A 27,861-nucleotide genomic window follows, 5' to 3' on the forward strand; every position below is an offset into this window, starting at 1 on the left:
AAAAGTATCTGAAAAAAACTGTGATGCATCTATAAACTGTGAAAAAGAAACCATGTTGACGATCGGTAAACAGAACAGCATGAGTTCCGCAAATAAAAGCAAACAATCCGAAGTCTGTGTGAAGTGTAAGAAGTTCGACGTATTTAGTGATGGGAAGTGCATCTCTTGTTATTTAATTATGAAGGTGGTAGTAAAAAATGAGAAACTCAGTGTTTGCTTAGCATCAACTTCATCATACAGCCACGAAATTGCGCTTCAAGAAATAACAAACAGCAAACTATGCTTATGCAGAAAGAAAGTCGTTACAGGTATTATGTGCTTTAAGTGTAAAATTGTTTATCATTATAACTGTGCAAAGGTGGACTCAAAACAAGAGATATGGAAATGTGATAATTGCGTAAAAGTGGGCACTATAGACAGCAAGGAAGAAATAATTTCTGTGTTGTTAGAAGAACTGCAAAGACTGAAAGCTGAAAATGTCACATTGTCTGCCAGAAGTCAACAGAACAAAAGTGAATCCCAAGACGAGAGCACAAATTGTCACCAGCCCAAGAAGATACCAAAACATCTCGTTTCTCAGCAGTTATATCATCTGAATACAAGCAACCGTTTTAGTGCCTCAAGTGATAAAATTGATGAAACAGAGAAATCTACTCAGGTGGTAGGACGAGACAATGTTCCTAAAAATTCGACAAAAAGACCAATTGAGAGTCAGCCAACGAATAAGATTTTATTACTATCGGACAGTCATGGGCGAAACTGTGCATCATTGCTAAATGAATTTTTGAAACCCAAGTACTACACATCATCTGTTGTTAAACCAAATGCATGCCTCAGTGGTGTAGTTGAAGGGGCATCAGATCTTACTAGTGATTTCAATTTGGACGATGCAGTTATTATCCTTGCAGGAATAAATGACATTCGTAAGAAAAACAACTTTATTCCAGACTTAGAAAAGTTGACTGCAGCACTTGATCATACAAAGCTATTGTTATGTACCGTTCCCTACTGTTATGACAAGCCAGAAGTCAACGAAACAGTGTACAGATTTAATGAATATATAATGAATTTGTCATCTAATTTTGTTAATGTGAAAGTAATTGATGTCAATTTATTCTTGCAAAGGCCTGATTACACTAATCATGGACTACACCTGAACAAAACAGGAAAGCTCAGACTGTGCAGGAACATTGCTTCATCAGTATCAAACCCATGGAAACGGTGTGATGTAGTAAAAACACTTACAACCAGCTCTGCAAGAAAGGTCAGATTTTGTACCGGTACTGTAGAAACCAATTCATGCCAAGATAGACAGGGAACCAATGTGAATACAAGAAACAGATGTATAGCTGTGTCTCACCCTGTCACTGCCAATGACATATTAATACCATATGATGAAGTTCCACCCAAAGAACCTCAAGGACTGGAAAATAATTCCGATGCAGTATCTCCAAGGATAAAAGGTAATCCCCGATTTTCTACGAGAGAAAGAAGAATTCCAAAAAGAAACAGTGATTTTTTATGGCCAGCACCCACCCGACCTCACCAACGACATCTAGTGAACAAATCTCCAGCTGCGACATAGGTCTTAATGTATCCAACACAGTTTTGAGTGCAACGGGGACTAACGGTGTTAATGGACAAGCAGACCAGCAGAAGGACAGTAGAGGTAGCTATAAGAATCTTATTATTCTTCATCAAAATATCAGAAGTCTCAAAAGTAAATTAGAGTTTTTATCTGTAAATTTAGGGGACATGGACACTGTTGACCGTCCTCATGTTTTATGCCTTACTGAGCATCATGTAACAGTTGGAATTGATGGGCTGCAGCTTGATGGGTATGATCTAGCTACTCATTATTGCAGAACAAGTAAGGAGAAAGGTGGTGCTGTAATTTATATAGACAGTAAAATCATTTATAAATCTTTAGATCTAAGTAAGTATTGTGTAGATCAACATTTTGAAGTTTGCGGGACTGAAATTTCTGCAAAGGACATGTTACTTACTGTGCTTGCAATTTACAGAGCTCCAGCAGGGAAGTTTTGCATCTTTATGAATAAGTTAGAATCTCTTTTGACCAAATTGTTCTCTAAAACTAGAAATTTAATAATTGTAGGTGACTTTAATGTCAACTTCTTAACTGATAACAACCTCAAAACTGACCTGGACCACTTAATGAATTCTTACAACTTGGCTGCGATGGTTACCTGGCCCACTAGAGTTACAGAAAATTGCAAGAGCCTTCTAGATAATATTTTCATTGACAAGAATAGAGTCAACAGTGCTAGTGTGAGCAAAGTAATTTATGGCCTGTCTGACCATGATGGACAACTTCTGAAAGTAAATAACATCAGTTTGTGCAATAAAATCTCCCACACCTATAGGTCCTATAGATGTATAAACACTGAAACTGTGTCTGCCTTTAACGACTATTTGTCACAGATAGATTGGGAGCCAGTGTACAGCACATCAGATGTTAATGATAAATTTAACCTTTTTTAAAATGAATTTATATCTGTATTTGAAATGGCTTTCCCAAAAAAAACTGTCAGAAAGAACAATGAGGTTTCTTCCAGTAAACCATGGATTACTGGAGGTATAAAAATTTCTTGCAGGAATAAGAGGGAGTTACATGCCTCACTAAGAGTATCAAATGATCCCCTTGAAAGGTCTCATTTTAAGTTATATTGTAAAATTTTAAAAAGGGTGATAAACAAATCCAAGAGCCTGTATATTAAGTCTGAAATTGATAAATCTGAGAACAAAATAAAAGCAGTTTGGAATGTTATAAAGAGAGAGTGTGGCAAGAGTAACAAGAATGTTATTACCACAGAGATAAGCTATAAGGATGAGGTTATTCATAATCCTGTAACAGTTTCCAACATATTCAACAATCACTTCATAACTGCAGCAGAACAAGTAGGTTGTAACGGTTCCTTAAATGCTGCTAAGCATTTATTACACAGAGCTAACCCTAACACGTATGACCCAATTTGTATTGCCCCAGTTACTATTACTGAAGTTAAAAATACCATCAAGGCCTTAAAAAATAAAAATTCCACTGGTATTGACAACATTTCACCAAAAATACTGAAGCATTGTAGTGACCACATATGTCAAGTCCTGTGTCACATTTTTAATGAGTCTATCCAGCAAGGTGTTGTCCCAGAGAGATTAAAGCTTGCCGTTGTGAAACCACTTTTCAAGAAGGGTGACAAAACTAATTTATCTAACTACCGTCCAATATCACTACTAAGTAGTTTCTCAAAAGTATTAGAGAAACTAATGTATACAAGAATTGTAGAACATCTTAACAGCCACAACATACTCAACAGAAACCAGTTTGGTTTCCAAAAAGGTAGATCAACTGAGCAGGCTATTTTTTCTCTCACAAATGAAATTTTAGAGTCAATAAATAATAAAATGTCACCTATTGGAATTTTTTGTGACTTGTCTAAAGCCTTTGACTGTGTGGACCACAACATTCTCTTACATAAGGCTAATTTTTATGGCTTGCGAGGTAGCATTGGTAGATGGATAGAATCATATCTGCAAAACAGAAAACAGAAGGTGATAATTAATGGTGCCAATGATAGTCCCATTTCTTCTGATTGGGGCACATTAAAGTGTGGTGTGCCTCAGGGGTCCATCCTAGGACCTTTGCTTTTCCTTATCTTCATCAATGATCTCCCACTTTGCACAGACACCGAGTGTAAATTTACTCTTTTTGCCGATGACACCACTATTCTGCTTGAAAGTCGAACTAACAGTGACCTAGAAAATAAATGTAATGCTGTACTCGTTGACATCCTACACTGGTTTAAGTGCAACGGACTAACTCTAAACATTCAGAAAACTCAGTATATGCAATTTCACACATCTCAACAAGAAAATGAAGTATGCCTCTTAAACTGTGGTAACCAAAATATACTACACTGTGAATCATCTAAGTTCTTGGGCATTCTAATTGATGGCAAGCTGAACTGGTCTGAGCATATCTTAGACCTACATAGAAGGCTCAGTGTGGCAACTTATGCTCTGCGTGTAATCACCCCCATTGGTGATGAGGACGCTACTAAAGCTGCCTACTTTGGTTATTTTCATTCTATCATGTCGTATGGCATAATATTTTGGGGCAACAAGCCTTTAGCCAAAAAAATATTTACTGCACAGAAGAGAGCTGTTAGAATCATGAGTGGTGTTCATCCAAGATATTCTTGCAGAAGTCTGTTTCATAAGTTACAAATATTAACACTTACCTCTCAATTCATATTTTCTTTGATGATTTTTGTTTCTAACAACCTATCTCTTTTTAAAACTAATAGTGAATGTCATGATCATAATACTAGGTCTAAAAATGATCTACACAGGAATCTGAAACATTTAAGTCTTGTTCAGAAAGGTGTTCATTATTCAGCCACAAAAATTTTCAACTCCCTTCCATCAGGTATTAAAGATCACATTAATGTCTTACCTACTTTTAAATGTAAATTGAGAGAATACCTAATGGTAAATTCCTTCTATTCTCTTGATGAGTATCTACAGATAAAGCAATGATTTTTTATACTGATAAAAATTTGTTTGCTATAGATCACATTAACTGTTTAATTTGGAAAATGTACTATATTTCCTTTTTAGGTATTGTTTTATATTACTTGAGCTATACCTTTGATTTGATTTTAACCTACAAACTTATTCATAATCTTATGGTACATTTTTGTCATTTTATATATGTGTATTATTTGTTTAATTTGGAAAATGTACTATATTTCCTTTTTAGGTATTGTTTTATATTACTTGAGCTATACCTTTGATTTGATTTTAACCTACAAACTTATTCATAATCTTATGGTACATTTTTGTCATTTTATATATGTGTATTATATCTGTTGTATGTAATCATGACTCATTCCACATCCTTGTGATTTATCACAATACGGATTAATGGAATACGAAATAAATAAATAAATAAAAAAATAACTTGAATTCAACATGAGTGGTAACATGTTCTGCATCCTCATCTTTGCTTCCACTTCAAAAATCTGTCTCACAGATATGAGACACTGAGAGCCAGCCATTGATTGGTAACTGCTAAACCTTGCTTCCAGAGAATCAGTTTGAATTTTTCCAGGCAAAAAATAAGTGAAACCAAGCTCATTAGTACAGTACCTTGCCATCTCAATCAAACCATAGGTTGTGTGTGTCAGAGCTGTATGTGTATCTTTTGAAAGAGTATTATTTTTCAGGCCTAAGTCCTTCCACTTATCGAGCCACACAAGAAACTTTTCCAAGAAAACTAATTTTTCATCAATATTACTTAAAGATAGAGGGCACTGGAAGAGATCATTTAGTCGAACACCTTTGTGAACTGTCTTAACATTTACAATTTTCCACCATGTAAGTATAATTTTAATAAATTATGCAGTGGTCTGGTAATGTAACAAGTTTTTCTGTTCTCCTACAGTTGAAATGGCTTCAGCTGTATATTCATTGAATACTTGCAAAACAAGGCTCACATTCTGTTTCTCAAGTGAAGATGGATAAAGAGACTGCAAAGAAAGACCATAAGAGTGCTTAAGTAAACCATTACATTCAATCTTATGAAGCTGCCTCAATGCTTCAAAAGATGCCATTAACACCTGACAATCATCACTGCTTCCATCAAATTGTGGATATTTGAGCAAAACTTGTGAGTCCTTTTGATTAACCCTATTATTACATATACACTTGAGGATGTGGACAGAATCAATTATAAAAAATAGTGGCTTAGTTGGATTAGCTGGATGTGGGTAAACTATACTGAGTTTTGGAGGTGAGCTAAAAAGTGCCATAGATTTCCTATTTATAGCATTGTTGTCACTAACTACACAAATAACTTTGAAACCAATATCATAAAGGCCACATAATATTTTCTTCACATACAAAAGTAACTGTTCAGCTACAAGGTTTCTCACTGGAAGGACATGCACTACTTCTTTAAAAGAAGACAGCAATGATTGTATCATAAAGACATATGCTGTAGTAGCAGCCTCGTCACTATCAAATGCTGCCCCCACAATGTTTCCTCCCTTGTAATCAAAATAAGGCTTAATATGAATTTCATCCATCATTAAAGAAATGGTACAATCACTTTCCTGCAAAGATTTAAATCTTTCCTTAATATACAGGAGCATAGCACCTTCATTTTGTTCATTATGAGGACCATTAGTATATGAGGAACATATTTTCTGTAAAGTTCTTGGATGAGGAAGAATAAGATTGCCAGATGACCTCAAAAATTTATAGGCATGAGGGGAGATAGAATGCAGGATACAACAAAATACAGAAAAGTGAGGATTAAACCTATAGTTTTCCTCACAGCTACATAGCAACTTAACTTGCTCACTTAAGAATTGAATTTGTTTCTGTTTTTCTTCATCTACAGAACTGCACATGTCATTTAAAATGTCCTGTATAAGAAGGCACTGGCTTTTTAATGAATTTTCTTTTGCACTGACTAATTCTTTCACTTTGTCTAATACTGTAAACAAATCATTCATATTTGAAAGTTTGTGTGATGTTTTTCTACTGCCTATCTTTCTTATCTCAGTGTTACTTTGATAGGCAGACAACTGCAAATCATTTGTCATTACAACAGATACAGATGGAGCAGGCAATACAGTAAGCAATAGAAATAGGACGGAGTCACTTCTCCTAACAATGGTCCATTCACTGGGAATGGTTTCTCTTTCTAGGCACTGCAGAAATGCTTCAAAAGTAGAAAATAACTTCCTCCAATCATACTCTGTTTTGGTTACTATACTGTCTTTAATTGCTTGTAGAAGATGTTCATTGTCCAATCTAGCTCTCCTTTCCTCTGCACTTTCTCGAGAACTGGTGGATGGAGTAGACAAATAGCTTGGGCAGCCTGGTAACACTGATGGGACAGCACCCTCTCTAAGCCTTGGTCTTGAAAGCTTGACAGTAAGCTTTGTGCCTTTCACTTCATCATAACATTCAGTATGCCGGCAGATGTCAGATTCGGTGAAGTGAAGTTCACAAACCTAAAACAAAGTAGTGTGAGTCAGTACAATATACAGCATGATCTAAAGATGTGTATCTGTATGCGAAAGTAAAAAACACTGGATACTCATTAATTTTCCACCAATATCAGCTTGACAGGTCACACCTTAGTGGAAGTACACAAATTATTTGGGCCTAACAGTAATATACCATGTTCTACAACAACATGCATATTCCATTATAATACTCTTTTATTAATTAGTACTATAAGCACTAGGAGCATACCTCACCAGACATCAGTATAGGATGAATATACCTGTGAACAGCTTGTGTTACAGCAGTACTATGATATTTATGGAACTATAAGAGTGAAGTTCCTATTATGGATTAAGTGGCACCAAATTTCAGAAATCTGTTTGATTCTGCATGTTAACATAGCAATTATGGAAATACGGAAGCGTCTGATCCCACCCGTCTGCTTTGACCCATGACGTCACAAATATGGCGGAAACAAAAACACACTTTCCACAAGAAGCCTAATGACACTAGCGGGACAAGCGCCGGAAATGGGGTGTTTTGGGTGGGGGGGGGGCAAACTAAATATAAACAAATTTAGACGCCTTATGTAGCTACAACGTGTAAGTGAAGACAGCCATGCATGAATACCCGCCCACCTCCCCAGGGGTCGTAACCCCTGCAACCCATAGAAGATAAAGATGCTTCAGTAGCTGATTAGTGTTTTTTGTCTTTAAAAAAAAAATCTCACGGGATAGAACGAACAGATCAGAAAAGTAAATAAAGTAAGATAAAACAGAACTGGAGACAGCCACACTCAAACCAAAGTCCGCGCCGTCATGACGTCACACACGACAACACCCTTACGTCACGGGTCAAAGCCAACGTGTGGGATCGGACGCTTCTGTCGACCCGCAATTATTTTATAATTTTGACTTTACAGTTTCTTCATTGTCATGGTATAAGAGATATCAACAGCTGCAGAATACTATTTCACTGTGGGTGTTTTTATGCCAGCACATATTAAAACTGTGTCACTGCAGGTAACACTGAATGAGGGTCTTGATATATGCCTAGCAAATATTTCATGTTTGGATAGAACAACAACTCCAAAACAAACGCATGCCAAACACAAAATAAAGTTGAACAGATGCCAACATAAATGACACACCTCAGTAAGACAGTCATGACCATCCAACTGGAAGTATGTTAAGAAGATATCAACAAAACATTCCGTGCCAAGCTGTGCTGTATGAACTAAATGGCACTTGTCATTTCAATTAACCATCTGAAACATTTAAAATACCGGACAGATTAAGTAACTGTATGCGTTATTAACGAGAATGTCGTTATATGAGGCGGCTCAAGTGATACAGAACGCCATTGAAATCTGTTTGTGAAGACACCTATTCTGCATCGTAACCTGAAGTTAGGTTAGGTTGAAAGATAATTATTTGATCGTGGGTTGGCGAATGTCTAACAGGAAAAACTAACACACAGAAAAACAACACAGTTATGCTTCATACAGAGAGATCGCTTTTTAAAAATCGAAACAGCAGTTTCAACATTCGTTAGCACTCATGCTAACTAATGCGAGAGTGAAAAACAACACCCACTCACAAATAGAGAATAAAACGTATCGGTAATGCGCAACAAAATACGAACTGCAGGGAAATTTAAACACGAATAAAAAGTAACACGAGCCACAAATTTATATTTCGTTTTCAAAATCAAAATAAAGCCACTTGAAAACGAATACTAGGCCTATTTACTGCGAAATTCTGCTCACAATTTTAGTCAAATATATCCAAAATGCAAAATATTCCACCAGAAAAATAATAATTTTACTAGGTATATAGTTTTTACATACCTTCGTCCAACGCAGATCCGCATCTTTCGGAAAGGAAAACAACATTACTTTCGGTCCAGTTCCGTAATTCCCACGACACCTTGGCGCACACACAATTAGTAAACCATGTTCACAGTAGCTTCACTACACGTAAACTCTGTACACGCTAGTTTAACAGGCGTCTAAAGCTAGCGAAATGAGGGATGCTCAACTACCGGAACTGGTGGGTTCGTTTGAGCAGTTACCAGAAAGCGCCAGACAACAGGCTGTAGTGCGCATGCGCAGCTACGATGACGTAGGCAGTCCGTGCTTGGTGCTTGCTCTGCTCATACGCTTTTCGTCGTATTTCTGGTGGGGCATCACGTGACCATGTGCGTGACCTTGCGGCCCATGCGGCATGTTGTTGAGAGGACATACTGAATTGTACTTAGAGCAATTGTTTTATCATATCCCACACAGATAAAGGATGCAAATAAGGAAGCAGTTCTTGCCAAAATATAATTTCAAAATTAGACTCCACAGCTCGAAGTACCATAAAATTTTGCTAAGGGGTGACTTTGACAGATTTTTTTTAAATTCGTACTCTGCAATATTGTTATGTAGCATTTCCAACTGGTTTACATCCACACAGCACCGCAAAAAGCTACTAGGATGGAATACAAATTACTTGCAACAAAAAAAGAGACAGTTTCTTGTGTAGCTTACACCGGAATAAAGGACAATAAATTTCATGACTATTTCAAAATGTGAAAAAATTAACATGGTGGTCTGTGAGGCAAAGAAACTGTACAACTGACAGTTTATATTCTATTCTACCAATAAATATGAAGCCATGTGGGGAGTTAAAACGATAAAACATGGTATGATGCGAGTCTAAAAATTTAGCACGGAATGGCATTCTATAAATTTAAGACGTAAACACAAATTAAGAAATAACTTCAGGCCCAGAAGTAGTACTAGACAAGTGCCTTGTGATCGAAAAACACTTTCACAGAAGGCAGATCTATAAAATTCTGCTACAGCTGTCAAAATATTTAGTTCAAAACTATTGAGCAAATTTGCCTACTTAGCTTCAAGTCAATGTTTACGTATGTTCGTACGTACATAGAATTAAGAGATCTTACAGTGTCATAAAAGGAACAGGACATCAGACTACTCCAGCAGCATCGGAATTTCATGTTGTTGTTTGGTCTTCAGTCCTGAGACTGGTTTGATGCAGCTCTCCATGCTACTCTATCCTGTGCAAGCTTCTTCATCTCCCAGTACCGACTGCAACCTACATCCTTCTGAATCTGCTTAGTGTATTCATCTCTTGGTCTCCCCCTACGATTTTTACCCTCCACGCTGCTCTCCAATACTAAATTGGTGATCCCTTGATGCCTCAGAACATGTCCTACCAAACGATCCCTTCTTCTGGTCAAGTTGTGCCACAAACTCCTCTTCTCCCCAATTCTATTCAGTACCTCCTCATTAGTTATGTGATCTACCCATTTAATCTTCAGCATTCTTCTGTAGCACCACATTTCGAAAGCTTCTATTCTCTTCTTGTCCAAACTATTTACCGTCCATGTTTCACTTCCATACATGGCTACACTCCATACAAATACTTTCAGAAATGACTTCCTAACACTTAAATCTATACTCGATGTTAACAAATTTCTCTTCTTCAGAAACGCTTTCCTTGCCATTGCCAGTCTACATTTTATATCCTCTCTACTTCGATCATCATCAGTTATTTTGCTCCCCAAATAGCAAAACACCTTTACTACTTTAAGTGTCTCATTTCCTAATCTAATACCCTCAACATCACCCGACTTAATTCGACTACATTCCATTATCCTCGTTTTGCTTTTGTTGATGTTCATCTTATATCCTCCCTTCAAGACACCATCCATTCCGTTCAACTGCTCTTCCAAGTCCTTCGCTGTCTCTGACAGAATTACAATGTCATCGGCGAACCTCAAAGTTTTTATTTCTTCTCCATGGATTTTAATACCTACTCCGAATTTTTCTTTTGTTTCCTTTACTGCTTGCTCAATATACAGATTGAATAACATCGGGGAGAGGCTACAACCCTGTCTTAGTCCCTTCCCAACCACTGCTTCCCTTTCATGTCCCTCGACTCTTATAACTGCCATCTGCTTTCTGTACAAATTGTAAATAGCCTTTCGCTCCCTGTATTTTACCCCTGCCACCTTCAGAATTTGAAAGAGAGTATTCCAGTCAACATTGTCAAAAGCTTTCTCTAAGTCTACAAATGCTAGAAACGTAGGTTTGCCTTTCCTTAATCTTTCTTCTAAGATAAGTCGTAAGGTCAGTATTGCCTCACGTGTTCCAGTATTTCTACGGAATCCAAACTGATCTTCCCCGAGGTCGGCTTCTACTAGTTTTTCCATTCATCTGTAAAGAATTCGTGTTAGTATTTTGCAGCTGTGGCTTATTAAACTGATTGTTCGGTAATTCTCACATCTTGTCAACACCTGCCTTCTTTGGGATTGGAATTATTATATTCTTCTTGAAGTCTGAGGGTATTTCGCCTGTTTCATACGTCTTGCTCACCAGGTGGTAGAGTTTTGTCAGGACTGGCACTCCCAAGGCCGTCATTAGTTCTACTGGAATGTTGTCTACTCCGGGGGCCTTGTTTCGACTCAGGTCTTTCAGTGCTCTGTCAAACTCTTCACGCAGTATCGTATCTCTCATATCATCTTCATCTACATCCTCTTCCATTTCCATAATATTGTCCTCAAGTACATCGCCCTTGTATAGACCCTCTATATACTTCTTCCACCTTTCGGCTTTCCCTTCTTTGCTTAGAACTGGGTTTCCATCTGAGCTCTTGATGTTCATACAAGTGGTTCTCTTTTCTCCAAAGGTCTCTTTAATTTTCCTGTAGGCAGTATCTATCTTACCCCTAGTGAGATAAGCCTCTACATCCTTACATTTGTCCTCTAGCCATCCCTGTTTAGCCATTTTGCACTTCCTGTCGATCTCATTTTTGAGACGTTTGTATTCCTTTTTGCCTGCTTCATTTACTGCATTTTTATATTTTCTCCTTTCATCAATTAAATTCAGTATTTCTTCTGTTACCCAAGGATTTCTACTAGCCCTCGTCTTTTTACCTACTTGATCCTCTGCTGCCTTCACTACTTCATACCTCAAAGCTACCCATTCTTCTTCTACTGTATTTCTTTCCCCCATTCCTGTCAATTGTTCCTTTATGCTCTCCCTGAAACTCTGTACAACCTCTGGTTCTTTCAGTTTATCCAGGTCCCATCTCCTTAAATTCACACCTTTTTGCAGTTTCTTCAGTTTTAATCTACAGGTCATAACCAATAGATTGTGGTCAGAGTCCACATCTGCCCCTGGAAATGTCTTACAATTTAAAACCTGGTTCCTAAATCTCTGTCTTACCATTATATAATCTATCTGATACCTTTTAGTATCTCCAGGGTTCTTCCATGTATACAACCTTCTATCATGATTCTTAAACCAAGTGTTAGCTATGATTAAGTTGTGCTCTGTGCAAAATTCTACCAGGCGGCTTCCTCTTTCATTTCTTAGCCCCAATCCATATTCACCTACTACGTTTCCTTCTCTCCCTTTTCCTACACTCGAATTCCAGTCACCCATGACTATCAAATTTTCGTCTCCCTTCACTATCTGAATAATTTCTTTTATTTCATCATACATTTCTTCAATTTCTTCGTCATCTGCAGAGCTAGTTGGCATATAAACTTGTACTACTGTAGTAGGTGTGGGCTTCGTATCTATCTTGGCCACAATAATGCGTTCACTATGCTGTTTGTAGTAGCTTACCCGTGTTCCTATTTTCCTACTCATTATTAAACCTACTCCTGCATTACCCCTATTTGACTTTGTGTTTCTAACCCTGTAGTCACCTGACCAGAAGTCTTGTTCCTCCTGCCACCGAACTTCACTAATTCCCACTATATCTAACTTTAACCTATCCATTTCCCTTTTCAAATTTTCTAACCTACCTGCCCGATTAAGGGATCTGACATTCCACGCTCCGATCCGTAGAACGCCAGTTTTCTTTCTCCTGATAACGACATCCTCTTGAGTAGTCCCCACCCGGAGATCCGAATGGGGGACTATTTTACCTCCGGAATATTTTACCCAAGAGGACGCCATCATCATGCCCTCGGGAAAAATTACGGCCGTAGTTTCCCCTTGCTTTCAGCCGTTCGCAGTACCAGCACAGCAAGGCCGTTTTGGTTATTGTTACAAGGCCAGATCAGTCAATCATCCAGACTGTTGCCCTTGCAACTACTGAAAAGGCTGCTGCCCCTCTTCAGGAACCACACGTTTGTCTGGCCTCTCAACAGATACCCCTCCGTTGTGGTTGTACCTACGGTACAGCTATCTGTATCGCTGAGGCACGCAAGCCTCCCCACCAACGGCAAGGTCCATGGTTCATTTCATAAACCATACTAAAATGCTTCATTCCGCTCTAGTTGCACATTTCTATGTCCAGATGGACTCTGAAGTACCTGATATTCAGCGTTTCATATGGTTCTCGTGATACTAATTTTCTTGGAGGTCCAGTACTGTATTCTCATGTTTGGTTCTTTATTATGGAATAACGTCATTCGTCCCAGAAGATGAAAATTTGCACTTTAAACTGAACGAGGCTGAAAGAAGCCAACAGTGCGGAAAGAAACACTTCGTTTCAACTAAACTAACTAACTGCCTCAGCGGAAAAAAAATTAACTGAAGCAAATTTCTCTATAAAACGGACAGAAATAGCTTCATTAAGACATTAATGGTTGATTGCTAATAATGTGGAAATAATATAAAAACAGAAAATTGAAACTACTAACTTATTTTGGTCTTTCATGGTTATCAGAATGTATATTAATTCACTTGATGGCTCCCAGCCACAGAAATCTATTTTGTTTTCATTTGACGTGGGAGCTGTAAACGAAGACACCACCATGGGTCACGTGGGGAAGGACCCCCCCCCCCCCCCCCACTATAATTCAGCTTGCTCTGTGAATGCGCGGATCTGGCAGCTTGGGCGCGCCAGGAAAATTTCTCCGGGTAGCTTCTGGCTGCTTGCTTCTACTGCTCATACACCAAACAGCCACACTCCAAGTAGCCAGAAGCGGGAGGAAGGCACTGCTCATACGCGAATTCAGCTCTGCGCATGCGCACGAGCCCGCTGGCAACTGCTCATACAAACACACCGATAGATGGCTCTAGCGCGTACCGGCCAAAGATCATATCATTGAGTGTCCACCAGAGATCACTGGTGTGCGCCATATCTGAATTTGGCAAAAAACCAAGTGTCAAAACACGGATGAAAATGTTTTTTGTTCTGCGCCCTCATAAGTCTTTTGTATTGGATGTTCTAGATATCTACACATCAACATAATGAAGTGTCTCTAATCTAGCGAGAAAAAACAGTGACAGTTCTGCTATGAAATTCCTAAACTCGAGTGTGTTTTGGAAGTTTAACAAGCTGACCTATAAATCGTTTAATATTAATTTTATGAGTGCTTTACTTATTTCCCCGTTTTAAAACACTATTTAAGATTCAATGGAGGTCAACAAATTACCTTACTTGCCAAAGCTTTTAACTACAGGTATAATTTGGAAAATCAAGTGTGGAAAACAGTGAAGACGTCTCTTGAAAAAAAAAAAAAGTTGACATCGTTTGCGGTTGCTTAGGGGTATCTTTACTGACAACAGAAATTACAACTGAACTGTTAAAGTATTACTTACGTATAAACGGAAAAATTTATTATTTTTCTTTATCTGAAGTGATGCATTACCGATCTGCATATATGCTGACACTGGAAATGCAACATGCACTTACGAATTTGGCTCTATCTTTGATCAGAAACTTAAATGCTATGATTTTATTAACGGCTGTACGTGCATGGTGTATTTTAACTGAGTAATAAGGTAGAAGCACCAGTTTTTGACAGTGCTTCAGTCTTTGATACGAGACAAGAAATAGATTTAAATGAGACAAACACAAAGGCCAACTTTTTTGGTAAACATTTTTGGAAAGCAGTGATCAATTAATTGTTATATTTTGACTAAAGTTCAGTCTTGATCACTCATGTACGTTTTAATGATATAGGTAACCGGTTTCAGTTCTTTCTACAGAACCATCATCAGACCTGTGGATAAATTTTAAGAAATACTAGATACCAATCTTTAAATAAAATGAAAGTGTCTAATGATGTCTAAATTTAACAAGATAAGATAAAATTAATTATACCCATGGCTCCCTTAGGATGGTAGGCGGAGCTCTCCTCGCTGCTACGCAGTCAACTGATGGTTTGAGATTTTTTTTTTCCTTTATTGTAATTTTACAATAAAGGAAAAAAAATTGTAATTTTAAGAAGGGATCGGTTGGTAGGACATGTTCTGAGGCATCGAGGGATCACAAATTTAGCATTGGAGGGCAGCGTGGAGGGTAAAAATCGTAGAGGGAGACCAAGAGATCAATACACTAAGCAGATTCAGAAGGATGTAGGTTGCAGTAGGTACTGGGAGATGAAGAAGCTTGCACAGGATAGAGTAGCATGGAGAGCTGCCTCAAACCAGTCTCAGGACTGAAGACCACAACAACAACATTGTAATTTTAAACACCTATACAGGCGGGCTGTCAGCAGCATAGTACGCTGCTCTTCTGCCTTAAGTGGAACAATAAACATGATAGAGAGGTGATATATACAATACAAAAAACGGCGGGCAAAAAATGGAGATACAAAAAAACAAGAAACAAGAAGCCGTTCACGTTGGACGAAAAAAAAACACTAACACTTGGAGACACGGCGGACAAAACACGGAGAACGGCGACGGCACATGTGAACAGTTGAGTTGTAACTGCACGAAACACAAAACGATGCACACACACTAAACACTGATGGCGATGATCTCTGGGGCGCAAATGTTCACTGAGCGTGTACGAGTCCGGCGACCTGCCAAGAGAGGAGGTGGAGGAGGAGGAAGGGGAAATGGGAGAGGGGAGAGCAGAGATGCCATGGGCAAAGGAGAGAGGGTGGGAGGAAGGGGGGGAAGCCCAGGGGAGAGGGTAGGAGGGAGGGGGGAAAGGAAAGAGAAGTGAAGGGAAAGGGGGGAGGGAGGGTGCCTAAAGGAAAGGACACAGGAGGTGGGGGGAGGATCAAAGTTGATAGGAGGGGTAGATGCAGGGGAGGAGGACATCATCAGGGAGGGGGAGCTGGTGGAAGCCATCTTGGGAGAGGGTAAGGAGGGTTGAGAGATGGAGACCGGGTGGGACATGGGAATACAGGTGCGGCAGCGGGCGGGGGTGGGTGAGGATCGGGGAGACGAGCGGGTGAGGAGGGTCGAGTTTACGGGAGGTGTACAGGATCCGTATCCTTTCAAGGAACAGGAGAAGGTGGTTGAAGGGGATGAGATCGTAGAGGATCCGCGTGGGGGAGGGGAGACGGATGCAATAGGCAAGGCGGAGAGCATGGCGTTCAAGGATTTGGAGGGATTTGTAAATGGTAGGGGGGGGCGGAGATCCAAGCCGGATGGGCATAACAAAGGATAGGGCGGATGAGGGATTTATAGGTGTGGAGGATGGTGAAGGGGTCCAGACCCCACGTACGGCCGGAGAGGAGCTTGAGTAGACTGAGGCGGGAGCGTGCCTTGGCTTGGATTGTCCGGAGATGGGGAGTCCAGGAGAGGCGACAGTCGAGGGTGACGCCAAGGTACTTAAGGGTTGGAGTGAGGGCGATAGGACGGCCATAGATGGTGAGATAGAAATCAAGGAGGCGGAAGGAAGGGGTGGTTTTGACTACAATGATCGCCTGGGTTTTGGAGGGATTGACCTTGAGCAACCACTGGTTGCACCAAGCGGTGAACCGGTCAAGATGGGATTGGAGAATGTGTTGGGAGCGCTGCAGGGTGGGGGCAAGGGCAAGGAAGGTGGTGTCATCGGCAAACTGGAGAAGGTGGAGGGGTGGTGACGGTTGCGGCATGTCCGCCGTGTACAAAAGGTACAGAAGGGGGGAGAGGACGGAGCCTTGGGGCACACCGGCAGAGGGGAAAAAGGTGTAGGAATCTGTGTTATGGACAGTGACATAGGAAGGACGGCGGGAGAGAAAGGAGCCCATCAGACGGACGTAGTTAATGGGAAGGGCGAAGGTTTGGAACTTGAAGAGGAGGCCGGAATGCCATACGCGGTCATAGGCACGTTCGAGGTCCAGGGAGAGGAAAATCGCGGAGCGACGGGAATTAAGCTGTTTGGAATGGAGATGAGTGAGGTGAAGGAGAAGGTCGTCAGAAGAGAAGGACGGCCGAAAGCCACACTGGGTAACGGGAAGGAGGCAGTGCTGGCGGAGATGCTGGTGGATGCGTCGGGTGAGGATAGATTCCAGGACATTGCTGAAGACTGAGGTAAGGCTGATGGGACGGTAGGAGGAGACGGCGCACGGCGGTTTGCCAGGTTTAAGGAACATGAGGATACGGGAGGTTTTCCACAGGTCGGGGTAGTAACCGGTGGACAGGACTACATTGTAGAGCCTGGCCAGGGTGGAGAGGAAAGAGACAGGAGCTTCATGAAGGTGACGGTAGGTGGCACGATCGTGACCAGGAGCGGTGTTGCGTTTTGTGCGGAGTGTATCAATGAGATCCTGTGTAGTGATAGGGGCATTGAGTTCCGTGTGTGTAATGTTGTCCAAGTACTGGAAACCAGGAGCGAGGGGAGGGACAGAGGTGTCAGTTCGATCGCGGATATCCGGGAAGAGGGAGTAATCGAACTGGGGATCATCAGGGACGGAAAAAACATCGGAGAGGTAGGAGGCAAAGTGGTTGGCCTTACTAAGGGTGTCAGGGAAGGGGTGATCATCGTGGAGAAGAGGATAGTAGGGGGAGGGTTTAGTTCCGGTAAGGCGACAGAAGGCTGACCAGAACTTGGACGAGTTGATTGGTAGGGTAGCATTTAAACGGGTGCATATCTGTCGCCAGTCCAGGTGTTTCTTAGCCGCGAGCAAATTATGAATGTGTCGGAGTTGCCGGTGGCGTCGTAGTGTGTTCGGGTCACGCGTGTGGAGGAAGGTACGGTAGAGACGGCGGGATTCAGGGAGGAGGACGGCCTGGGGGGGGGGGTAAGGTAGGACGGTGGGGGTGGATGGCGACAGTAGGGACGTGGGCCTCCACGGCCTCAGACAAGGTCTGCTGGAGAAAGGAGGCAGCATAGGTGACATCATCGGGGTGGTGGTAGGTGAAAGGGTGGCTATCGACCTGGGTGGAGAGGGTATCCCGGTAGGCATTCCAGTCGGCACAGGAATAGTCATGGCCGTACTTAGGGGGAGGGTCATTACGAGGGTTGGGTTGGGGGTGACGTCCGTCTCAAATGGTGAGGAGGACAGGGAGATGGTCACTACCAATAGGCTCCAGGACATCCACCGTTATGCGACCAAGGAGGTTGGGGGAGGAGAGAATAACATCGGGAGTGGAGTTGGATTCGGGATGGGTGTACTGTGGGATGGGGATGAGGTCGCTTGAAGGGTGGAGAGGAACCGATGCCACCACCGTAGATGGTTTGTGTGTTTTTTTTTTTTTTTTTTTTTTTACTTTATTGTTATTTTAAAACCTGTACAACTCAGGTTGGCTGGCAGCGGCACACAAACGCCGCTCTTCAGCCATAGCGATTTACAAGAGTATAAAAACAAGGTGAAGAACAATGAACAAAGTGACGGGCAAAAGAGAGAGGTCACATAGACATAAAAAACACGGTGTCGTTCACATGTGACGATAACAACACTGAAAAGACGTGGGCACGGCGCACAAATCACTGATGAGTTCGACGACACAAGTGAACTTAGGAGTGGGACGGCGGACACCAAAAACACTATACGACGTCACACACACGAGACACAAAAGGCGACGATCTCCGGCGCGCGAAAGTTCACTAGACATGTGCGAGTCCGGGGACCTGCCAAGAGAGGAGGAGGAGGAAGGGGAGTGGGAGAGCGAGAGGGGAGAGCAGAGATGCCACGGGCAGGGGAGATAGGGGGGAGGGAGGAAGGGGGAGAGGAAGCCCGGGGGAAGAGGAGGAAGGGAGGGGACAGGGAGATGGAAAAAGAAGGGAAGAGAAGAGAAGGGAGGGAGGGTGCCGAAAGGAAAGGACACGGGGAGTGGGGGGCGGGGCAGGGTCAAAGTTGATAGGAGGGGTAGATGGAGGGGGCGAGGACATCATCAGGGAGAGGGAGCTGGCGGAAGCCACCTTGGGAGAGGGTATGGAGGGTGGAGAGATGGAGACCGGGTGGGACATGGGAATACAGGCGCGGCAGCGGGCGGGGGTGGGAGAGGATCGGGGAGACGAGCGGGTGAGGAGGATCGAGTTTACGGGAGGTGTATAGGATTCGTATCCTTTCGAGGAAGAGGAGGAGGTGGGGGAAGGGGATAAGGTCATACAGGATCCGCGTGGGGGAAAGGAGACGGATGCGATAGGCAAGGCGGAGAGCATGGCGTTCAAGGATTTGGAGGGATTTATAAAAGGAAGGGGGGGCGGAGATCCAGGCGGGATGGGCGTGATGGTTTGAGTGCTGAGCACGAGCTTAAATATGCAGAGGCTCCGCCTACTTCCTGTCACACTACTTCACAACTGCCAATCAGCGTTCATAATATGACGCCATCGTCAAAGTATAAAAGTAGGAAATACACTAATAACATAAAATTAATTCATTTAAATGTCTGATTAAAAGATAGTTAGTATGTCTACAGCTTATTTATATTTTGGATAAAAACAGTGAACTACGATGTGTAATAGTTGTGCCCTCTATGGGCAACCTTAGTACTATTACAGTGCCGGTTACATCAAAGATGTGAAAGTCTTTGGCGTTGTGGTATATATCGATTATACCGAGTCGCCTGCATCATAATTGCATCTTTGTTGGATGCTGCATAATCGTCTTACTTTAACTGCAGTTTTTGTAGCAATATTCTTTATAGTTGTAGGGTAGCAGCCAAGAGTACGTTCCACATTATGTACATCTGAATAACTAATGAGACTGCTGATTAAATTTTTTAATCATCGATCTAAAAGTTCTTATAATCAATGTCAATTTAATATTTTTTTTTATGTTGTGCTGTATATTTTACATACATTGCTTTTGCCATGGGTATAACTAGTCTTATATTTTATAAAAAACAAAAGAGTAGATGCTTTTACTATAAAATTTCGTCAAATCATATATCATTAAAACATACATGAGTGATCAAGACTGAACTTTAGTCAAAATATAACAATTAATTGATCACTGCTTTCCAAAAATGTTTACCAAAATAGTGCAAAATTTGTCTAGTCAGGCAATTGGAAATTACAAAAGGTTTAGAAATATTAGAACCAAAATTATGAAACTTGGTATGAAAATTAAATTTAATAAAACTTGCCTCATGGAACATATACCAAAATATGCTAGAATCAATATCCAATCCAAATCTAGTAATGTAACATAAGTACAACAAAAGAGTAGTATTTTATGGATTAAATCTGTAATTAGAGAAGCTTTTAAGATAAAAGATTTTTTAAATGTCGAAATGTATAGTCTGCATTTATTGCTAAGTAATGAACTCTCACCTTTGATTTTTTCTATTTTACTAAGCAGCATTGATGAGAAAATAGATTTTTTACATAAAGCAAATACCCAAAGACATCAGAGAAAAATTGATTTACTCGTAGCTAAACAACAAAATAAGGTTTTAGAAAAGGTCAACAATATACATCAATTTTATCCAAGGACAATGAATCTTACAGATATTCAGTTCACAAAGTCCGAAATGTCGCTACTTGACAAAGGCTTAAAATATAACTTAACTCCCCCACTAAATAATACGAATGTTAAACACATAATTGCTGATGTTATAGCAACAAGCAAAATATCGAAAATAAATAAACCCGAAGCACGTAAGATAGCCCTAAAAACGAAGGATTTAATTTTAAAAGAGAAAAATAAACTGCATAGAAAAACTGAAGATAAAACACTTAAAAATATCAATAATAAACTATTAGCAGAGAAAGCAATTGTGGTAAAGGCCGATAAAGGAAGTACCCTTGTTATTATTAAAGAAGATGATTATATATTTAAAACACTCTCATTTTTTAATGAAAATGGGATTGTTGAAGTAACTAAAGACCCCACTCCAAAGTTCCAGTTAAAGATCAAGAAATTAGTCGATGAAAATAATCACCTCTTGACCCCTGAAGAAAAGAATGTGATGAAAAATATGAATCCCCAAATACCTAAATTAAGATCACAGATTAAACTGCATAAAAAAGAGAAATCTATACGACCTATTGTCAACTACAAAAGCAGTCCTTCATATAAACTAAATATGAAACTTAATAAAACTTTGAAAGCATTCTATACATATGACAGCAATTTCAGTATCAAAACCAGTTATGAACTAGCGCAACAAATCCACAATATAGACATTCCAACTAGTGCAAGTTTCGCCTCATTAGATATTAAAAATTTATACACAAATATACCCATTAATGAGACAATTAATATAATTAGGGATAACTTAATACAATACAAAAATATGACTAAAGACGAAATAATAGAATTTATAGAACTGCTTGAATGCACTTTAGATTACAATTATTTCTCTTTTAATACTAAAAATCTATTGTCAGAAAGATGGCTTAGCAATGGGAAATTCTTTGGCTGGGACAGTTGCAGTCATTTTCATGAACCACATTGAGACGCAGTTCCTTAAAAATAACCCTGATATCGCAAATAAAATCATATATTACAAGCGATATGTAGACGATACATTATTGCTTTATAATGGCTCAAAAGATGAAATTGAGAAACTTACTATAAAATTAAACTCTATGCATCCGAAGTTACAATTTACAGTTGAGCATGAAAATCGAAAATCTATCAACTACCTAGATCTCACTATAACTAATAACAATGGGAAACATTTATTTGCCATATACAGGAAACCTACAACCACTGATGTTATTATTAATGCCACATCATGTCATCCTGACAAGTATAAAAAAGCATTTTTTAAGTCTATGATACACCGAATACTAAAATTACCGCTAGAAGCTAATGAAATCAAAAAAGAAATGACCATCTTAAAACAAATTGGAAAAACCAACTCCTTCGACACACGACAGGTAGATATCATTTTTAATAAAGTACAACAATCACAAAGCACTCCACTAATAGGTAATCCAAAATATATGAAGATGACATATATGGGAAACATATCAGATAGAATTACTAATTTATTCAAAAATTCTGGAATAACAATAGCATTTACAACTGACAATACTTTACAACAAAAATTAAGACATACAGTAAGTAAAGACAATGGAAAATCTACCAGATCAGGAGTGTACAAGATCCAATGTAGAGACTGTGAGAAAATATATATCGGCCAAACAGGTCGAAATTTTTGCAGTAAGGTACAAAGAACATACGTCGGGTACCTCACGAACAAAGTCTGTACTTGGCCATCATATAGCATTCAACAATCATGCTGAGGGGCCAGTAGAACAGAATTTACAAGTTCTGCATTATGCAAATAAAGGCTTAGTTGTGAATATCCTAGAATAAATCGAGATATATGCTCATTTGAAAACCAAATCATCAGTGCTGCTCAATGAACAATTAGATTTTCGCGAAAAATATTATTACGACCTTTTTGACGAAATTTTATAGTAAAAGCATCTACTCTTTTGTTTTTTATAAAATATAAGACTAGTTATACCCATGGCAAAAGCAATATATGTAAAATATACAGCACAACATAAAAAAAATATTAAATTGACATTGATTATAAGAACTTTTAGATCGATGATTAAAAAATTTAATCAGCAGTCTCATTAGTTATTCAGATATACATAATGTGGAACGTACTCTTGGCTGCTACCCTACAACTATAAAGAATATTGCTATAAAAACTACAGTTAAAGTATGCATCAAACAAAGATGCAATTATGATGCGGGCGACTCGGTATAATCGATATATACCACAACGCCAAAGACTTTCACATCTTTGATGTAACTGGCACTGTAATAGTACTAAGGTTGCCCATAGAGGGCACAACTATTACACATCGTAGTTCACTGTTTTTATCCAAAATATAAATAAGCTGTAGACATACTAACTATCTTTTAATCAGACATTTAAATGAATTAATTTTATGTTATTAGTGTATTTTCTACTTTTATACTTTGACGATGGCGTCATATTATGAACGCTGATTGGCAGTTGTGAAGTAGTGTGACAGGAAGTAGGCGGAGCCTCTGCATATTTAAGCTCGTGCTCAGCACTCAAACCATCAGTTGCCTGCGTAGCAGCGAGGAGAGCTCCGCCTACTATCCTAAAGGAGCCATGGGTATAATTAATTTTATCTTATCTTCTTAAATTTTGACGTCATTAGACACTTTCATTTTATTTAAAGATTGGTATCTAGTATTTCTTAAAATTTATCCACAGGTCTGATGATGCTTCTGTAGAAAGAAACGAAACCGTTTACCTATATCATTAAAACATACATGAGCGATCAAGACTGAACTTTAGTCAAAATATAACAAAGTCCAATGTTAAGGCTCCTCTTAAATGCATGTCTTGTATAATTTAGAAGTTAAGTCTAGTACTAATATTATATTGGACTGATCCATGATGATGTAGGAAGTGAAGAAACTTGCTGAAAATAACATCGATCACAGCTGTTAATTTTATGGTTGGGGTGTCTTAAAACTGTAATTTTCCAGTCTGACACCCAAACAATGACTGGTACCATGGTTTTATTTTAAAATTGAATTCAAAACATGTCAGTGTGCAAAATTAATTACACTATGAATTATAACCATGGAGTTTTATTTCTGTGAACCTTGGTTCCAGTCTTTGAGATGGTGTCTGTCACTGGAATGACTGGCTGTCAGTATAGGGCCCAAGCAAAAACCAAACCTCACACTGAAAGCTGCAGCAGCTGGCCAGACAGGCACCCCAATGGCTGCTACAATCTGTGTGAGACAAGGGTGTCATTATATTGCAAATTTAATGTAAAAAGTTCCATATTTTCTGAATTTGTTCTATACTGACACGACATTCTAGTCCAGCCGAGTTTATCTGCAAAAGTACACTAGCCAATACCAGTGGCACAAAGGTAATGCCAAATTACAAACTATCCTGTAACAACAGAAGTATTGCTGGACAATGTACAGTAAATAATATGTAATAACCTGGGGAATTCAGAATTGGTTTGAAGAAATAGAATAGTATTTGGAAAGAGAGTAACATTCTCTCCCTCCCTCCTCCATGTTTAGAGTATTCCTGTAATAAATAGCTAATAGCATACCAAGAACATAAGGGTGTCACAGTGGAGATTTGTTTTCTGGTACAGACATCTGATACAGCTATTCCACAGCAAAACTTACTTTCAATAGGTGTGGTACCAGTGCACTTACATAGGATAACAGAATATTCTATCCTCCAGGAATCACATTGGGTACACCACTTACAGCATGAACTGTACAGCAACTACAATGTTCTGTGAGCAAGTAATACCAGTCACTATCTTTAATTTTAACATAACTCTTTAATCCCATAATTACCTGCTTCTATGTGTGCTTGTACTACAGGTTATTGGTAAAGCAAATACTAATTGAATAGGTCTTCACACTTTTAATACTCACCAAAAATTCTGAAAAAGTAAATTGTTTTATTACTGTATCACCTGTGTGGTGAATTAAGAGGTGCTGACTGGTTTCTTTGAACACTTAATAGAAACCTTCTTTTTACCTGCTATTGATAAAGAGCCATTCCAAGTTCTGTACAGAACAATCTCTCCCATTTTTCACGAGGTTTGTTATTCTGTATACTAATATTGCTTCTTCTAAATGGTAAATAATGCATTCAGACATTGTTGGTATTAAAGGTAATTCATGAAATAAATTATATTTAAACCAGAAAATTAAAGGTTCCACATGGCACATGAAAAGTACTTTGCTACACACACATGTATGTACAGATTCCAAATTGTCTGTGAATTTGAGTAACAAACTTTTTTAAATAGAAATATGAAGAGCACAATACTTTGGGCCTGCAACAACTCAAACGTAAAATACTTTAGTTCCCTATGGGTAACTTTGTTCTACACGTGACTCGTGCAACTTCTTTCACTCTGTAACCATTGTTACATAATTTCTGTGAAGTAAGATTCCTTAATGTTAATTCCTTCCTTTGTCGTCATAACTTCAGTTCCATGTGGGACATATGAACTAACAAAATGAAATGCTTTTATTACTATGAACAACAAAATATTTTTAACATTTAGTACACAGTTCAAATCAGCAAAAAGTGCAACCGTATAATTAAGGTAAATGATGGAAAATTAGGCATGTAACAAGTACTGAAATTTCCTAAATTGCCAAGTGCAACTGCAATCACTGTATTCTGTTCTTTGTAGTGCTAGGATAATTCTATATGATTATTTGCATTCTCCCCCCCCCCTCCAACACAGGAAAAATAATAGAAAGCCCTCCTAGCAAAATAAAGACGAAATTCAGAGAATTAGGTTTCGCCTGACTCAGGCTCCCTTATTCTAGAATGGTTCTAAAGTAAAAAGAATGCTTACAATCAATTGGAACATTGTGTTCATTCTAGAAAGTATTAAAACAAAAATTGACAGAGTAACAATTTTATTCCTCTTATGTTGCAGAGTATCAACAAACATTAATGTTTGAAACATAGGGCCACTGCATACTTCATTAGATCACACCCATCCTGTGATTAAACTGTTTCCTTAAAGTGAAAAATTCAAGTTAACATAGTTATTGAGGGACATATTTTCTCACACTGAAAGCTGTCTGTCAAATAAGTCTCAGAACTTTTTTCCATTAATTTCACACAAATCACCTGTTTTTAATGCAAGTGCATATTTTGTAACACCAAACATCTTAAAATAAGCTTATATAATAAACAATTAGAATTTTGTTCCAATATCTACACAGGATGTAAAGAGTTAATTTTACTTCAATGTGATTCGTTCTTTGAAGTTCATCATTACACAACAACAAATCTATGGACAAAGTAGTTTTAAAAAAGCTGTCAAAATGTCACACCCATCTGCATGGAATGTTCCATTACATAATCTTTTCCAATTTGAGCACTATACGTGATTAAACAATATGAGTTTATTTAACTTCTGCCTTATACTTGATTTGTTGTTTAAAATTTTCTCAGCAGACATTTTTTCCCATGTTTTTAAGCGTATGCAGGAGTACAGGGATGCAATCTTACAAACAAGTTGAGTCTGATGTACGTCCTCAATCCCAATTTCATAATGGTAATCATGACCAAGGGCAGGAAATGGGTAATCTCCAAAATGATTTTTAACAATGCAAAATCTTGGCCTGTATATATTTCCGTCACATATCCCCAGCAATCACAAACATCTGAAACAGTTTATCTGAGTATTCTACAACAGAGTATACGCAGCCACTTGTTTTAACCAGTTCTCCCTGGTTAACAAAATTTACAAATGCATTTTTACTGGCCATATTGGGAAAAGCATAGAGAGCATCACATTCTAATGCAGATTTAACTATTGGTGGCTTCAGTATGTGAAGGCAGTCTTTGCATGTGATCTGCCTTGGTAACAGCAATGACACATACCCTGCTGTATAATAGACTGTGTTTTGCTTGTAAAATGAGAACTTAATCTTATCATCAAGAAGTGCACACCACTTCTCTTTCATTTTCTGCAGCACTTTCATCACTTTCTACTACATGCTTTCTTGCATGAAAATCATAAACAGGTGGCAAACAACACACATTAAAATTTGAGCAATTCTCATTCATTACAGTGACTCTGTTACCCAAGAGCAACTTTCTCATGGCACATTTGAACTGGTATGCATTTGGATTGTTGTTCCAACCACCTCTGGACTGAATGCAGGAAAAAAGCCCTAAGTGATCTTGTGACAGTTTATATGTCAGCAAATACTTCAGAGGAGATTCAACATGAAGCATACTTGACAGAGCTATGTGCCTGACTGACTGCATATCGAAAATTATCCCAAAAGCAAAAGTACTTCTTGCATGGAGCAGCAACGGAACACCAATAATTTTTAAGCTTTTGATGTAATTTTTAGTGTCTGAAAATACCAAGCCAATAAGATTTGTCAAGTCTCAGGGGGCTCTTATACCGTTTACCTAATGGATTTCTGGAGTTCAGAATATCAAAAATCCTATAAATATAATACAAAAATTCTACTGTTGCTTCACTTCCTTTAAAATTTGGATCACCAACCCTCCTCAAAAACTCTATACTATCTGCCACACTAGATTTCAGTCTGTGCAGCTAATGAAACATTCATTTTTCTATTTACATAACTTATATGTTGTCCTGATAGTTTGTTGGCAAATGTCATACCTTGTTCTTGTTGTACCTTCCTCAATTGCTCAATGAAATGCCATCTAATAATGCCAGTTGGAGACTCGATAGATACTTCTGCTACAGCATTTATGGCTAACTTAATCATATGACACATATCAAAGATACAATAAACATTGTATTTTTCCACAGGATGAGGAAAGTGGCTTTTAAAATCACCCTTGGAAAAATTTAAAGTACAGCCAAGTGCTTATATTTACCTTGCAGCCATCACATGTAACACACCAAACCCTAATGCCAGAACTATGCAGCCTCTCAAAGCAGATTTTATCAGTGTGTCCTGATTATTTGCCTGTACACCGTTGATAAAGAAATATGCAATTGGGTATTTAAATTTGCCTTTAATAGAGACAAGCATGAAAGTCCGAGCCTCAGATGCCTCTATTACTTCTTTTGGCTGAGAAACTTCCCCATCAAAGTCAAAAAAATAAATAAAAAATTACCTGTGTATTGCTTAGTTCCTCGGTCCCAAACTACTTGCTTCCTAATTGCCATACTGTCTACAATTAGACATGAATCGCTGAACTGGTCCCTTACAATTGGGTTCAAATCAATGTACTTA

At 39.0% G+C, this 27,861-nt stretch overlaps 2 protein-coding genes across 2 annotated transcripts in view; one reads left to right on the forward strand and one right to left on the reverse strand.

Annotated features, from left to right (window-relative positions):
• Window positions 1-27,861, forward strand: part of LOC126100620 (UDP-glycosyltransferase UGT5-like) — a 159,567-nt gene that overhangs the window by 20,865 nt on the left and 110,841 nt on the right. The gene's annotated exons all lie outside the window — the stretch shown is intronic.
• LOC126100618 (uncharacterized) lies at window positions 4,987-9,098 on the reverse strand. Its single transcript, XM_049911244.1, has 2 exons — window positions 8,888-9,098; window positions 4,987-7,043 (listed from the first exon to the last, which is right to left on the reverse strand). The coding sequence occupies exons 1-2, from the start codon at window positions 8,930-8,932 to the stop codon at window positions 5,418-5,420; spliced, it is 1,671 nt and encodes a 556-aa protein (XP_049767201.1). The 5' UTR covers window positions 8,933-9,098; the 3' UTR covers window positions 4,987-5,417.

The sequence above is a fragment of the Schistocerca cancellata genome, chromosome 9 (genome assembly GCF_023864275.1).
Source record: "Schistocerca cancellata isolate TAMUIC-IGC-003103 chromosome 9, iqSchCanc2.1, whole genome shotgun sequence".
In the NCBI taxonomy this organism is placed as follows: domain Eukaryota; kingdom Metazoa; phylum Arthropoda; class Insecta; order Orthoptera; family Acrididae; genus Schistocerca; species Schistocerca cancellata.